The sequence below is a fragment of the Lissotriton helveticus genome, chromosome 5_1 (genome assembly GCF_964261635.1).
Source record: "Lissotriton helveticus chromosome 5_1, aLisHel1.1, whole genome shotgun sequence".
Classification (NCBI taxonomy): domain Eukaryota; kingdom Metazoa; phylum Chordata; class Amphibia; order Caudata; family Salamandridae; genus Lissotriton; species Lissotriton helveticus.
Genome location: NC_136065.1, coordinates 1,273,938,548 through 1,273,954,512, shown reverse-complemented (window position 1 = coordinate 1,273,954,512; position 15,965 = coordinate 1,273,938,548). Strand labels below are relative to the sequence as shown.

At 45.5% G+C, this 15,965-nt stretch overlaps 1 protein-coding gene across 2 annotated transcripts in view; it reads right to left on the bottom strand.

Annotated features, from left to right (window-relative positions):
• Positions 1-15,965, bottom strand: part of ARHGEF40 (Rho guanine nucleotide exchange factor 40) — a 382,900-nt gene that overhangs the window by 226,607 nt on the left and 140,328 nt on the right. For both annotated transcript variants that reach the window (XM_078644086.1, XM_078644087.1), the window contains exons 5-7: positions 10,753-10,879; positions 6,665-6,770; positions 5,839-5,928 (exon numbers count right to left, since the gene is read on the bottom strand). In XM_078644086.1, the coding sequence (XP_078500212.1) occupies positions 5,839-5,928; positions 6,665-6,770; positions 10,753-10,879 (323 nt within the window). The remainder of the gene's footprint in view (positions 1-5,838; positions 5,929-6,664; positions 6,771-10,752; positions 10,880-15,965) is intronic.

Sequence of the window (15,965 nt, the reverse complement as noted above, 5' to 3'; positions counted from 1 at the left end):
AACGCGAGCAGTCGCATTTATGGTACTCCGAGACACTAGCAGCAGGAAAAAAACGCTGCAAGACTCTCGAGCGTGCCCGGAGACGATCCTATGACCCTCTCGCAAAGAAAAGCTATAGGTCAGCCACCAACATGCATACCACAAGCTCATAAAAAAAACAAAAGCGGTTTACTACACCAATTTGATTAACTCTAGTCCCAATCCCTCTAAAACCATTTTTTACCTGATAAAAGATATGACCAAAGCACCTGAGGGAACTAACAGCACAATAGCCTCCAACTCGCAATGAGAGGACCTGGCCTGCTTCTTCATCAATAAAGTAGAAGGGATCTATAACTTGTTAAACACCAGTAGGTCTGCTATGACCCTCGGCCAATTTGCAGGTCCACCTGACCCCCTCTATTCCCTTCAAACCCTCCCACTCCTCTCCCAGGCAGATCTGGAACTTCTGGCCCTAAAAGTGAAGTCTGGGTCACCAGATGACCCGATAAAACCTGAAACGTTTAGACAATTCCAGGACTCCATCTTGCATGAGGGACAGGAATTGATCAACAGATCTCTCCAGTCATCCACAGTCCCCAGCTCATGGAAACACGCCATGGTCATCCCCCTGTTGAAAAAGCCTTCCCTGGATCCCTCCCTTCCAGAAAATTTTAGACCCATTTCCCTTCTGCCGTATCTGGCCAAGGTGATGGAAGCACATGTGAACTCCACCCTGACCAGATACTTGGAAACCAATGGGATCCTGGACGAATCTCAAAACGGCTTACGGGCTAAGCACAGTACAGAGTCCGCCCTCCTGGCAGTCAAGGAACAACTGAGGGCCTCACAAGATCTGGGAAACACCTCAGTATTGATCCTACTTGATCTGAGTGCGGCAATCGACACGGTCTCCCACAAGATCTTGCTCAAACGACTCGGGGAGATCGGGGTCTGCGGCGGGGCTTTGGATTGGTTCGCGTCATTTCTATCTGACCGTTCCTTCCAAATTCATGCCCCACCGTACTCATCTAGTAGGTTCCCTCTTAGCTGCGGTGTCCCCCAGGGTTTTGCCCTCAGCCCTACGCTGTTTAATGTGTACGTCCGCCCCCTGGCTCGGTTGGCCAGGGAACGGAAGATTAAATTAATCTCGTACGCAGACGACACGCAGCTTATCTTCACCTTCTCCAATAATACCATGGTGGATCGAGCTAAATTTCAAGAAGACGTCCTGGCCATCTCAAGTTGGATGACAGAAAACTGTCTCCAACTTAACTCTTCTAAAACAGAGGTGCTCCTGATCGGCCGTGACCCACAGAAGTGGGATGACCAGTGGTGGCCCCCGACGATGGGCGTACCCCCGATCCCGAAGAAGGAAGTCAAAAATCTGGGGGTCCTTATGGACAACTCGCTCTCCTTTGAATCCCACGCAAAAAAGGTGGCTGGCACCTGCTACGGCCGTCTTCGCTCCCTTAAGCCCATTCTGGGGTTTTTCGAGCCTCTTACCTGCCAGGTAATAGTCCAGTCCCTGGTTCTATCCCATCTGGACTATTGCAATGGCCTTATGCTTGGCACAAACGGTTACTAAAATACTTCAAAGGGCCCAAAATGCAGCTGCCCGCATTCTCTTTGCTTTGCCGAAACACTGTCACACCTCACACATTTTACGACGATTACACTGGCTGCCCGTAAAACAAAGAATCCAATTTAAAACCCTCTGTTTAACTCACAAAATTCTACATGGATAAGATCCCAAAAACTGCAGGGAATTTATACCTTGTACGTCCCCACACGTGCATTACGCTCTGCAGACCTCCACCTCGCTTGCACCATTAGGGTACGCAAGAGCAGAGCAGGTGGTCGATCATTTAAATCCATGGCCCAGATGCTCTGGAATTCCATCCCCCCAGAGGTACGCGCCACACAGGACCATCGGCTCTTCCGGAAACAAATTAAAACCTGGCTGTTCTCCTTCATTTAGGACGACCAGCACTCCGAGTGCCGGTTAAATTGTCACTTCATTTCCCCTGCTGTGCTCCGCCATCTGGCCTGTCTGCAAGCGCTGGGACGCCCTGTTGCTGGGGTAGCCATGCGCTATATAAACATACTTAACATAACATAACATAACATTGTTAGGTTTTATTGTGAAAGACTGTATATTGCTTTGCCAACTGCAAATGTGTACATATTGGTAATTGTATGGCCTATGTGCCCGACCCCATGTGGGGGGTCAACAGGGCAGACAGGGGCTACTGAGCACTAACCGTGCTGGCTGGGGTTCTTTGCTACTGATATCCTGGGGTTCTGTTCTACTACGGATCTACCAAATGGCCGGGTACAACCCTGTTCACACTTGACTCTCAGGGTAGTGAGGGGCGAGCAGTCAAAGTCTTTACAGGGAGGTAGTGTGGGGGGAGAAAAGCTCAGATCTAAACAGTCAATTAATAGGCACAGCAATTTACTGTACAGCCAAGTATTTTTATTTTTTTACAGAAGAAGCAGTGTAATCTCACAGCAAAATGAATAACTACACAATTCAATAGGAATTACAGTTAAAGCATTGCAAGCTCAGAGAGGCACTACGCACCCTCTTAGTGCCGTCTCCTGTTCTAGAAAATCTCCTATCCCCTGATAGTTAGATGCCCAACTCATTTCACCAGGTCTCACCCTAAATGTTCAACGAAGAATTATATCTTAAGTCCTTGAACCAGATTCCTCTGCTTGCGTTTAGTCCCTGGTTCCATTTGCAGGCAAAGCCGTGTTTTAGCTGCTAGGTGGTTGTTGCAAATCAAGTGGTGCACAACTCAAATCCCTGCTCTTTCAGCTGCAGTTTTTAACTGTGGGGCCCTCAGAGGTGACCTCCTTTTGGAACAGAAATCGCTCGACAGGGTCAGGGCAGCAGATCATGCAGTTCAGCAGTTGCCCCCCCCTGGGCCTAGTGCAGATGGACACCCAGGAATAGCAGTTGCAGCCTTCAGACCAATTTGTCAGGGATGATTTGTCTTTGGCAACTGCAGCCTTCCAGGCTGATCGAGCTCCAGCTACAGTGGTGACATGGCTCCTCTTTTCCATCATCACCAGTGGCAGCACCAATTTTCGGACGCACAGTGGGTTGTGAAATGACACACTGGTGCTCATACTATATGCAGTTCACATGGAAACAACACAGAAAGCCTGGGGGACCCCTGACAACATGGATTGCTCCTGGCTTCAGTACCAAGGGCAGTCCGCTTTCTCTGGGTGTTCCTTACATCGGCAACACTCCAGGCTTCTCACCTCACCTCACCATGTGAACTAGGGGAATCCAAAATGGATCCCACTGGCCCTAGAACTTAAGACTCTCACAACACACAAACGTATGCTCAATACTTGAGTTGGGTACTTGAGTACAATTCTTGAGTTAGTTATGGTGATAAGCAAATGGCAAAGACCTGATGGGTTACAAGTTACAGACTATGTGCCTGATTCTCTCAAAGTTGTATCAAATACCCAAGATATCACACATAGATGTTGGCCCCCCTGGCCAACATCGTCAAAAGCCATCATCTCCTACGACAACGACACCCAACTCATCCTCTCTCTGACTAACAATCCAAGAACCATCAAAGACAAGTTCCAAACCCAACAAAGACAATACAGGAGTACTCATCTTTGGGAAAGGCAAGGACACTAGAACAACAAATAATTGCCCCCGGACCTGGGCCCAACCCCAACAGCCACCTAACGTGCCTGCAACCTCGGCATCATCTTCGACAGCCAGCTATCCATGAAGAAGCAAGTCAATGCAGTCTCCACTGCCTGCTTCCTCGCGCTCCGTATGCTCAGGAAGGTGTTCAGATGGCTCCCGACCAACATCAGGGTAACGGTCATGCAGGCTCTCATCACCAGCAGACTCAACTATGGCAATTCCCTCTACGTAGGCATAACAGCTCAAGTCATGAAGAAGCTCCAGACAATCCAAAACATAGGAGCCAGGCTCATCCTCAACCTTCCCAGATGGACGCACATAACCCCTCACATCAGGAAATTCCACTGGTTACCAGTCATGAAGAGATGCCAGTACAAGCTACTCATCCACGCATACAAGGCATTACACAACAAAGGACCTGCGTACCTCAACCACCATATGACCTTTCAACAGCCCATGAGGAAACTCTGATCCGGATCCCTTGCCCTAGCTGCCACCCGTCGTAACAAACAGGGGAGGCCACTCCTTTTCCTATCTGGCAGCCAAGACCAGGATTGACCTCCCCCTGCACCTCAGAGCCTCATCATCGCTCCAGCAATTCTGGAAGGACCTCAGACATGGATGTTCAACCAATAGGAGAACAGGCAGTTTATCAGCCAGAGCCTCGAGGCCCTCACGAGTGATGCAGAAGTGCTTTACAAATCCTGATTGACCGAGTGATTGATAGGTCTGATCTGTTTTTATAGGCAAGTTATGATAAAGGCAGCAAACCTGACGTATTGAGTGAGAAAACATATGTTAAAGTCAAAAGGCTTTTAAGGGTTGTACATTATTGCACTTTGTATACATTATACACAATACCCTTCCAAGATGACAGCCTGCCTCCATCTTCAATTTGTACTAATTTTTTTATACGTGTATATGCCATCATATTTAGGCGGTCGCTGTTTTTTTCTTTATTTCTACATTTATTCTTTTAATTTATCTTGCCCATGCTTGTTGAGTCTGTGTGCTTTATTGTGGATGGGTGAATGCAAGAATGAGCCACTGAGTGGATGGGTGAATGGATGGCTGAGGGCAATGATGAGCGACAGAGTGCATGTATGATGAGTCATCGAGAACTTAAAATCACTCCACTGACCGTAAAGGCCTTATCAGTTAGAACCCAGGCCTGTTGGCATTGCCAACGCTTGTTACAGAAGGATTGTATTGCTGTTGTCATAGAGGATGCTGGAGCAAGCAGAGAAAAGGAGCAGGTTAGCTACTCCTGGCCACTAATATGGCAAAGTAACTCACACTCTGAATATTTGCTGGGAGGAGTTACTCTTTGCCTGCAAGGAGTAACTAATTAACTATGAAAAGGTATTGTGAGGCGTTTTACAGGTGGTACATGAGGGCTCAGGCTTGGCTCCAACATGAGTTCTCTTGCTTACCCACCTCTAGACTCCGGTAATCGACAGCACAGTCGATGGAAATGAGAAAGGTGGTAGAAACAATCAGGGAAGAGACGGGCAGGACTAAAGAAGGGCACAGTGAGACAAACACTGTCACACAGGGACACCAACATTGTGGGACAAGGACACAAGGGTGGCACAGCCACTAGGGAGACATAGACAGCATGTGGGGGCATGAGCACTGAGGAGGACATAGAAACTAAGAGACAAAGACACAGTGAGACAGGCTGCAGGCAAGCATACGCCTTCTGGGGAATGTGGGTTATGAAACATTCGGGGGACATAGGTATTGGGGAAAATGGGGACAGACAGCAGAAGGGCATATACACTGGTGGACAGTGCGAGACAAGAAAACTCTGGGACCTGGACGGTGGGAGACATAAACATAAGGCGGGCCAGACACTTCGGAAACAGTGAGATATGTTTTCATTCTTGGGCTCTAAGTGAGCCATTGAAATGTCCCCATGTTCTGATAATGCAGAGGCAGAAATTACTTTCACTAGGCTAGGGCCACTTTCCATGACTTTCACTGAGGCAGGAACTGTTTTTACAGCTACAAGTGAGCTAGTAATACCTGCCATGCCTACACCTGGACCAGTATTACATGCTGAGGCAACAGCCGGAAGTGAGAAAGGGCGAGAAAGAGCATCTCACAGGTGTGCCCAACACCAGAGCTCCAGAACCACCCCGCCGACATCAGACACCAGGGATACAGACCTGGAGAAAGGCTATTTCATCAGTGGCAGAATCCGCCTCCGTCTTCTCCATCAGAATGATTGTGGAGTTGATGGACCGTGGCAAGGTTTCCTGATGAAGACCAAAGGAACATTATGGATATGGCACGACGAGAAGAGGGAGCAGGAAAAACAAAGAACGGTATGTGACTGATAGAGGGAGGATCACAGCATTAGTGTGGAGAAATGAGTCTCAAACATAGAAAAAGAAGAAATGCCAGAGTGAGGATGGAGAAGACTTGTTGGGGTAGTGGTACTAAGGAAACTGAGTGACATGTAGAAAGGAAAGAGACACTGAAATGTGGGGAGGGATGAAGGTGAGGGAGGAAAGGAGAGAGATGCTAGGTACAAAAAGAGATGATGCAGGGAAAAGAGACATGGGAGAGCTATAGGGTACAGAAAAGAGGGTCATTGAAAGGTCAGAAAAGAAGAGAGGGGGAAATAAGAGGTACGAATAGAGGATGGAAAGAGGGCACAAAGGAATGTGAAGGAAGAAAGAGCAAAGTAAATGGTCTGTGGATACAGAAAGGAAGGCAGGAACAGATAGAGGGATAGAGGAGGAATGAGTATGACAGAAAAATGGCACAAAAGATAGGTTAAACAAGAGTGCTAGAGGCAAAGGAATTTGAAGAGAAAGGGAGCAAGAGAAATGATAGTTGGGGAAAAAAGACTGGGTCTGAGTGAGTGAGATGAGAAAGAGAGTAGAAGCGGAACAGGAGAATAATGAGGACAAGAGGGATAGAAGTGAGATACCAAAAGACAGGAGAAGTGGAGGGAATGACTTTGGTGGACAGAGAAATTCAAAATACCTGCAGCTCTTTGAGAGCTCGAAGGAGGACTTCGCTTGGGGGCTGAGACGCTCCCGGACTCCGGAGGTCAACAATCACAGCTAATCCCAGATCTTGCAACTCCTTCCTAGAATGAAAGATAGAGATACATGGTTTCATGAGACTGCTGACACGATGGAAAAGGAGAGAGACCTAGAGAATGGTATTCAGAGGCAATTTAATGTAAAGAATGTTTAATGAGAAAAACGAAGTTTGATGAGAAAGTTGATTTGGGGAGAGGGATATCATTTAAAAAGATGCTAAGGAGAGATCGAGAAATGGAGTTGAGATAGAGTTAAATCAGAAAGAAGCAGTTTAGTAGGGGAAGTGGAAGAGAGGTTAATGAGAGAATCTTAAATAAAGGATGGTTTGGACATTTAATGAGAGAAATGTGATTCAATGGCAACTTGTTTGAGCAGCAGCCATAGGGAATTTAAGAATGAATTTAATGGGAGAGAGAAAGCAAGGGAGATCGTTTATGGAGAGAGAGGGAAGCAGGCTTAGGCCAGGTATGTCACACATTTATGCAGTGCCTAGGCCAAAAAAAGCACAACTGGGTTGCCATAGGACGAGGGCCTATTTCAATGTTTAAAAATATAGCCTACAGGGAAGAAGAAAACAGCAGATCCAGCATCTTGCATGCTATAGTGGCATTAACTACCTCGTCATTAATAGCATAGGGCAGACTGGCTTTAAGATCTATAAATACTTGTTGCAGCAGGAGCTCTTTGAGGGTGCTGGGCTCAAGTCTGTGAAATAATGACCACTCTGCGACCATTCTGACATGCCAGGTGAAGGTAGGCTTTAGTCTCTGCAGGAGCTTTACAAGTTTAAGGGAGGTGTGGCAGGCAGTAACAGCAGGGCACTTTAAGGGCTGGATTGAGATGTCTCCTTCTGCATAGATAGGGGTCAACACCAGTACTGTCCAAATAGGAATTATCACACGGACATGTGCGATGCTGTTGATTCAAGCCTGCTCCAAACTTAAATCAAAGTGTTGTTCTTCAACTAAGTCGATTTTGTATGCACAACAGCAACATCACACTTTCTGCAGAGCCATTCATTCTAGAACACCCAGTATTACCCCTTCTCCTCATCACACTGCGTACTTGTGTGGTATTTCATATCCACAACAGGCATCCCGTTACCTTATCGAAACTCTCCAAACGTTTCCTATGACTATCACTTCTCTTCTTAAGCCACCTCGAATTGTATTTGCCTCTAATAGTGTTAGGACTAGTTTTCGCAGAACTACAGAGGTCGTATTGAATACTACCCCTCTTGGTCCCTATTGAGATATCATTGGGCGATTCATGGTAAAGGGAAGAGCGTTGATGTTCCAGGAGACAAGACATTAAATGGTCTAGGATCAGTATGAGGTTTGGGGAGGGCATACAGGCGTGGGGCGACTAATTCTCACTTGCATGACATTATATTATCTCATGGCTTTTTCAGACACTAGACCCACTCTTGAAGGAACCTGGAACTGCACGGTATGCCACTGGGTGATACGTTTCAACTCCCATGAGATTCCATAGATTTCACAAGACTAGGTTATCCCAGCGACTATCTTTGAGGGATCCTATACATACCGCACCCCTTCAGATCTTGATTCTTCGTACTGAAAACTTTTGCTGCGAATTGTAATCGAGAGCGATGGCTACCCAGAAATCGTTTTCCTGCTGCAAAATGGCAGGTAAAGACATCCCTCAGCAGCTAAGAATTATTTTGTGTTGTGGCCCCTGTAGGGATCAATGTGTTTCTCCAGAAAGAAACTTAGGCCGTGTGAAGCATAAAAAAAGACAGTGAAACATAGAAAAACGGAGGTTTAATGGAGACTCATCTTTGTTTTTAATTGTGGGTGAACGTGCAGCTTCTCCTTATTATTTTGGAGCTGTTATTTTAGTTGATTGTTTGTTCCGGACCACCTTCCTTTGAGGTCACTTGACTCTTCCATACTTATTTCATTGATGGTGGTTGTCCAGTGAGCAAAAGAGAATGTGACTGCATGCTGCCTCTGTGTTCCATTAGAGCAGCCCCGACTGCTGCAGGTAAGAGTGGTGAGGCCGGCTGGAGGGGGGGGGAGGGATTTCAAGAGATGACCACAAGGGAAAATTCACTAGTTATTTGGTTTTCCCATATGGTCGTCTGTAGCAATGCCTCCCCCCCCCCCCCAAGCAGGCCCCACTGATCTTACCTGCAGCGGCCGTGGCTGCATTAGAGAGAAGTCTGCTTTCCAGGCTATAGGGTTTGACATATAGTAGCCCTATCCCAAGCTTCTCCTGCCTTTGAAAGGGGTTTGTGATTCTGTAGGGACAGGGTGTGCATTTATTTAAAAGTTTAGACTTTTTTCTGGGTATTCAGGTCTGATGCAGTTGTAACTCCGCTGCTAAGCATTGGAAGTGCTGAGGAACAGATATTGCCCCTGGCTCTAGTTGGGTTTGTGGTTAGAGGCACTGGCAGAGAGCCGCTGGTGCAGCCGCCCTACAGTACATTGTCTGGAAAGGGGGGTAAGTTCCACAGCATGAACCTCAGGCTTGATCTTCTATTCTCAGGGATGACATCATCACTTGTGGAATCTCAAGGATACTTTATACGAATGGATGTACAAGAGCTGAAGGAACCGGTCCAGTACTGGAGGAACAGCCTTTTCGTGCCTTATCATAAGGGTTTCAGAGTGACCAGCTCTATAGAAGCTTCTTGCAAATGTTCCAGAAAGTCAAGCAGAGGACGGCATGTCTAAAGGTTTACTTCCCCCTCTTCTTCCCAATCTTCTTCTGCGCAGCAGTGATGTAGACATGAGTGTTTCCCCTCTCTTAGACATGGAGCTCGAACTGACCCAATCCAAGGCCGAATTACAGCCGGAGATGGTATGCTGAAGCCTCAACTGTGGCAAGTAATAGGAAGAAATGTCAGGCCAGAGTTAGTAGAAGAGAATCTACTGAACTATATTTTAACTCTGCTAGGGGCGGGAGATGGAGGATGACAAAGAGCTGGAGGTCAGGAGATGCTAAGTCTCAAAGAACAGCGTGAGGAATATTCTGTACCACATGATAGAAAATTTGGGCTTTCATTTACAGGTCTCAGCTCCAGAGACCAAAAAGGCATTATGCAGTCAGTATGAGAAACCCTCAAACTCCAAAATGCTGGTACACTAATTATTTAAGGACGTTCGAATAAGAAAATGGGTAAAGCCTGAGAACATTAACCTCGCAAGGTTAATTTCATGTGGATGTGAATACCAAGATCCTCCACCGCCACAGCTTTCTCATCATCAATCAATGGATTGGGCCAAACAACGTATGAAGATCATTTGAAGCAATGAACATTTTGCCACCGTGTTGGTCTCTTTTGTTGCTGAGAAATAGTGATTTAATATGGCAATCCAAAGTTTCCAGAATGGTGCAACAAGGATGGTGCTTTTTGCAGGTAGAAGGCTGGGAGTGGCTTCATGAATGCCATGTGACGAAGACTGGGTTGGGTCAATCTTGACTCACCGTTGGTAACATTATGTCCCAAGGACCACACTGAAGCCTACTAGTTGCTGGTGAGAATGAAACCAGAATGGGGACCACGTGTGCAGTGTCACTCACATTTCTGGCTGCAACTATGCCGAACACAACAAATCATCTTTAAGTTGTTTGGTCCCCCACACTCTAACAGCCATCTACTCCATGACTGCATCCTTGAGATTAACTGCTGAATGAGCAGAAAGCCCCTCAAACTCACCTGGACAAAATGGAAATTGTGGTCTGTGGCGATCCATCAAAGGCTCCAATAACACTGTCCTGACCAAATATCATGCGCCTATCCCCACTGTCAGTCTCATTAAAAACCTAGCGGTGATATCCATCAATAAAGTACTGCTTATAAAGTGGGTGCTCTACTGCAGACATGAAACAGACCCCAGTGTAGGGATGGTCTTTTACTGACATATGTGTGCTGGTGAAGTAGCACCACCCAGGGGAGGTACATGCAAGAGCTGCTCCAGACACAGAGGTACCCGAAGATGAAACTAAAGATCTAGCCAAGGACAGATACCCCTTGAAGAAGGAGGGTTTTACTTGTACCTCAGGAGGGAGCGCAGGTGTATGAGAACATTGACAAGGTCTCGCTGGTCGCTGAGGGAGTGGTACCCAGAGTCCGGCATCTGTGGGGCGACGACCAGAAGGGTACTGCCACTACGGGCCACACCACCTGTGAAAAAAGAAGCAGAGGTCAGTCACTCATCACTCACACCCTACACCTCACAACGCTGAGAGAGGACTCCTTCAAGTAAAGGAGGTGTCAGATAATGAGGGATGTACCGCGACTGATGTCTCTGTAAGGAGTTTTTAGGAATGGATGAGATCTTGTATGCAAAACCATCTAAAAGGGCATGAATCAGGTCTTCTAATGTCAGATGCCTCACAATGCATCAAGGATATCTCTGGGTAAGCAGGTCCTTTTAAGGGCCATGATTAATATGATGATGATGGCGAGTCTGAATGTGACATATCATATTGAGCAAGAGATATTTCTTATGGAGAGATGACACCTCAGGTATGAGGAGAGGTAAGCAGTACGGACCTTAGGAAAGGCACCGTAAGGCGCGGGTTGTATGACGTGCAGAATCTCATCTTGGGATTGTGAACTTGAAGCTGCCCTGAAGGTCTCTGAAGAGAGCAGCTTGGGTTGCTTGGTATGCGAATAACTCTGTTCCAGCTCTAACAGCTTCTCATAGGCACATGAGCGCGATATGCAAGTGGGTGTTGCTTCCAGCAGTCCTAGAAAGGAAACGCCATAATGTAGCATTGTGGAGGTCGGGATTAGGGCCTTTCTATGGAACGGACGTCATCAACAGTGTTAATGTGTATCCTCTGAGAAGAGCACTATAAGAAGTCCGGAGATGAACTGAAACAGATGAGCTTAAAATACATCAATATATTAAAATACATGCTAGCAGACACTTTTGACAAAGGACGATTATTTTCAGTGCAGCTGGAAGAAAGCTAATGTGTGTACATCTTTAATTTGTGAACCAAAAAGCAGTAATTCCAACAACACGTCAGCATGACAGCAAAGGAACCTGCAAGGGGGATTAGTAAAGAGCCCCTGCCTTCCATTGAGGCAACCAGGCCTGCTTCCTAAACAAAAAAACAACAAACTAGCACTAAAAATGTATTTTTGTCTGTAAAGAAAATGCATAAAATCCCACTGGTTCCTAATTACGAACTACATGTAATATTGCTTCTGCAGTATAACAAAATACCTACTTGAGCACCGTGGTTTTAATATTGCACCCTCACACTAGGATAGTTGATGTCCTTCGACTGTAACTGACATTTGTATCTGTACCATTGGAGAGGAGTGGACATACCAGCCTCTCCCATGAACAAGTTGTGCATTCTTCTACAACTGTGTTTTCCTTCTACACGAGGTACAGTGCAACTGATGAGGGAGGTGTGTGTATGGCAGGAGAATACATTGTGAGATCTGCGCACAACTGATGTCTCCTTCACACTGCCCTTGGCCAACTTTCGACATGACAGCTGGCAAGGCCTTTGTTCTCCGGGTCGATACTCCGAAACTGTAGCTTTCCTGTGGACTGAAGAGGAACACTGCTGATCGCACACTACACTACTCCGCCCTGACACTACATCTGAAACGTCCCCACTTATATTTCTATGTGGCGGTTGAAATATCTGGGATCAATCCTCAAAATAATTTTTTGAAGTTGGAATGGGGCCTTTTATCTGCACAGGAAAAATAGCAAAGATGGAAAACATGGGAGATAGGGATGACTAGATGCGTGCTTGAAAATATTAACAAAGCTGACCTTTCAGTTCCGAGCTGCGAGTGCCACTTTCAAAGAAGGATATTGAGATCTGGCTCTGGACAGTCATTTCCTATCCATTCCTAGATGGCATGGGCAGGATGCCAGGACCAATCAGACACTGAACCCTGTTCATGTTTCATAATCCTGATCAATTCGTGCTCGGCATCTCTGTACAGGAATTGCCCTAAAGGCGGGGAGGGACTCGAGGCAAGCGGTCATATATCGCAGAAGAGACACAAGAGACTGGATCAGGCCTCACACCGGTTAGACATGATGTGTGGGCGGCAGCTGTTTATAGGCAGATGTGAAAGGAGATCTGCTTAGGCAGTAGACACCTCTCTCATGGGAACAGGTAAAAAGGCATCTACCCACTGGTGCATGAGTGAGTTGTCATCAACTATCATTCTCGCCATCACCTGGCGATGAGGCAGCAGCCTCCGTTCACTGTAGGTGGAGGTACACCTTGGATGTACCTCGTGTGCAGCAGAGACTAGTATCTGCCGGGTAAATAATAGCAAGATACAGGGAGCATCTCCAAGTGGTGACCGAGATGCAAGGTTACTAGCCAAGGAAATATATGTAGACTGCCACAGTGAGCACCCATGACAGACTGAAGGCATACTGACCCGTTAAGAAGCATCAAGTATTCTCCGACTATAAGACACTCTTCTACATTGTCGACGTAAGCCTGAAGTTCCTCAATAATATCATTTTGCATCACTGGTGGGTCATACTTACATCTGCAACTTGTTTCTGTTCCTATTTTTTCCTGTTTTGCTTTGGCAAGACATTAGTGAACCATTTGCTAATTTACTTTCAACTAGGCAACCAATAACAATACGCAGCCACAGCAGCCATGGGGAAAGCTGAGAATTCATCATGTAAAGTATCAAGTGGTGGCATCTATGGCTTTTGTCTTGCCAAGACCGAAGCACACTGCTGATCAGAACTTCCACGTAAAGGGATTTCCAGGCGTGATTTACCACTGACCTGGATGAGGGGCTTTACTCAGAGGTGGCAGAGAGAGAGAGTACAGAATCTTCTAAAGTGGGTGATGCCCCTGACCGTCTCTATAAAGTAGGCGATGCGTATGACCTTCTTCTGTGGGTTGGCAGAATCTTGTGCAGAGGAAGGCATTTCGGTTGAATGTGTTGGAACAGTGGGAGTTTACAACATTTATGACTGTCTATGGACTATGTGAATTTCCAAAAACGTCCTACTTTTTTTTAATTGGGTGAAAAAAAGTATGCAAAAAATGTTTTGTGGAGAAAAATAGCAAATTGGTCGTATTCAACTTTTTTCATCAAAGTATTTTGTTGAAAAAACATAGTTAAGTGTAAACAGTGGAATTTTACCAGAGCCTTAATTGAAAGCGAAATTCATAATTTTGCAATTTTAATAAAATTGCAACATTATGAATTTAATCTTGTAACGTCAAAAAAAGTATTGCCGGACTTGAGTTACTGCATACATCTGGCTAATTTCCCTAGGTGCATTTTTAGTAACATAAGATATGTAGCACAGTAATTGGCAGAGATCGACAAGCCACAAACTTGTTTAGGGGCAGCCGGTTGACAAACATCCTCTGCTATATAAGAGGGTCAGTTGTTTGAAGAATATTTCCAGACCTACACATTTGAAATTGAGGGCTGCTGTTAATTAGGTTGTAAATGAATTCAATTCATGAGCGGACAATCAAGCTTTGTCTCTGAAATAAATTTCAGCCAAGCTCCCTATGCTTTTGTGCACAATGAAGATCCGCAATGTTGCTGATGTCAAAGCTCCAGATTTCAACAATAGTCTTTTTATGGCAGAAGATTTTTGTTTTTATGCCACTAGACGAACAAAGACCATATCTTCTTCTGGAATGCATCCACTTTTACCTGAAAGAGACTCATTATCTTCACAAAGTTCACCCATCTCACAAGATATATGGTCTAAACTTTGTAATGTCATCATCTACACCATACTGGAGAAAAATGAAAGGCCATTCCTTCAGTACTTCCGAGGACACAGTATAATTTCTTAAATATGCAACTTTGTTATACCCTATATATGTCTTGAGGGCTCCCGGCAGGCTGGCACATCTTTGCAAGGGTGGCATTTTCAAGTTGTGCCAAAAGAGTGAAAAGGAGTGTCATAACATTTTGCAGAGAAAAGTTTGCCTTAAGGGAGGGGGACCGGAAATATTGTTGCTGGAGTTACATATGAAGTATAGGAGACCTCACTGGGTTTAGGGGGATACTTTGTTGGTATAGGAAGCATTTTGGGGGGGGGGTACAGGAAAGATCTCTAAAGGCACCAACTGTGGCGGTACAACACTCATCTATGGAATGTACAGGATACCTAGGGAGAGAGACGAATCTGGGGCAGAAATAGTGGGTGTGTGGGAGATGTCTCTTGCAGACTGGGAGGTGTCACTAGGAAGAGAAGGTTGAGATCTCCCACTTGTAGGCAACGTGTAGCTGGGGACTTTTGAGCGATCTCTACCGATAGGGAGAAATACTGCAAGGTGTCTTGTAACAGTTCCAGAGGCGTGTGATAGGAGGGTTGGTTAAATGTGTCTAGAGCCAAAAGAAATGTCTCTGTAGGTGTGGGAGGGTTCCATGGGTCCTGGGATATCTTAATGGCATAATCAGTCTGCCCTTGAACACCACAGTCCCTCTTTAAGTAAGTTTCCAATCAAAATAGTCTTCAGTAAGTCCAGTAAGCAATACTTCCTTGTCTAGTATAAACTTGTTTAGCCATGAACTACAAAACGCATAGACGATCATACTGTTTTTAAAGAAAGTTCATACTACATGCGTATAAAGGGCTATCAGCAGAGTAAGGTGAATAAAATAATGGGGGGTATTTACACTCCTGTGTTGGTATGGGTCAGAGAAGATGAATTAATTTTTTTACACGGAGAATATATGATATTAAACGTTTAACTTCAAGAGACTGCTTTATCTCTTCATCGGGTCATGGCTTGGCCACAATAAGATATTTGGGGTTCCTGCCTGCAGCAGTCTGATCGAAGAGTGGAGGAGACCAGGAACGCGCACTACTCAGGTGCCCACAACAAATCAAGGAACGTGCATTGATCCTCGCCGGCAGATTGGTCATGCCTGCACCTTTGATATTAACATATGTTTGGGATCATTGACAAGACAGAGGTCCGGATTCTTTCTATATAGTTATAAAATAAATAAATAAAATATACGGGTGTTGTATATATGGGTAGTAAAATGAGTACGATAAAATTAATCTGTTTGAGCAACGTGGATGATGCTTCTGCAGTGCTCCAGAACGTCCTAGGTTCAGTATTTTGTGCTGTAAATTCTTACATATATATCATTGGTTTGTCATTGCGTAGTCTTTTGTCTGTGCCCTTATCTGTTTCTATGGGAATGATGATGTTTATACAAACTCTTCCTAAAAATGAAATGGCATGGCCTATCTATAGAGCACTTGAGATAGCTG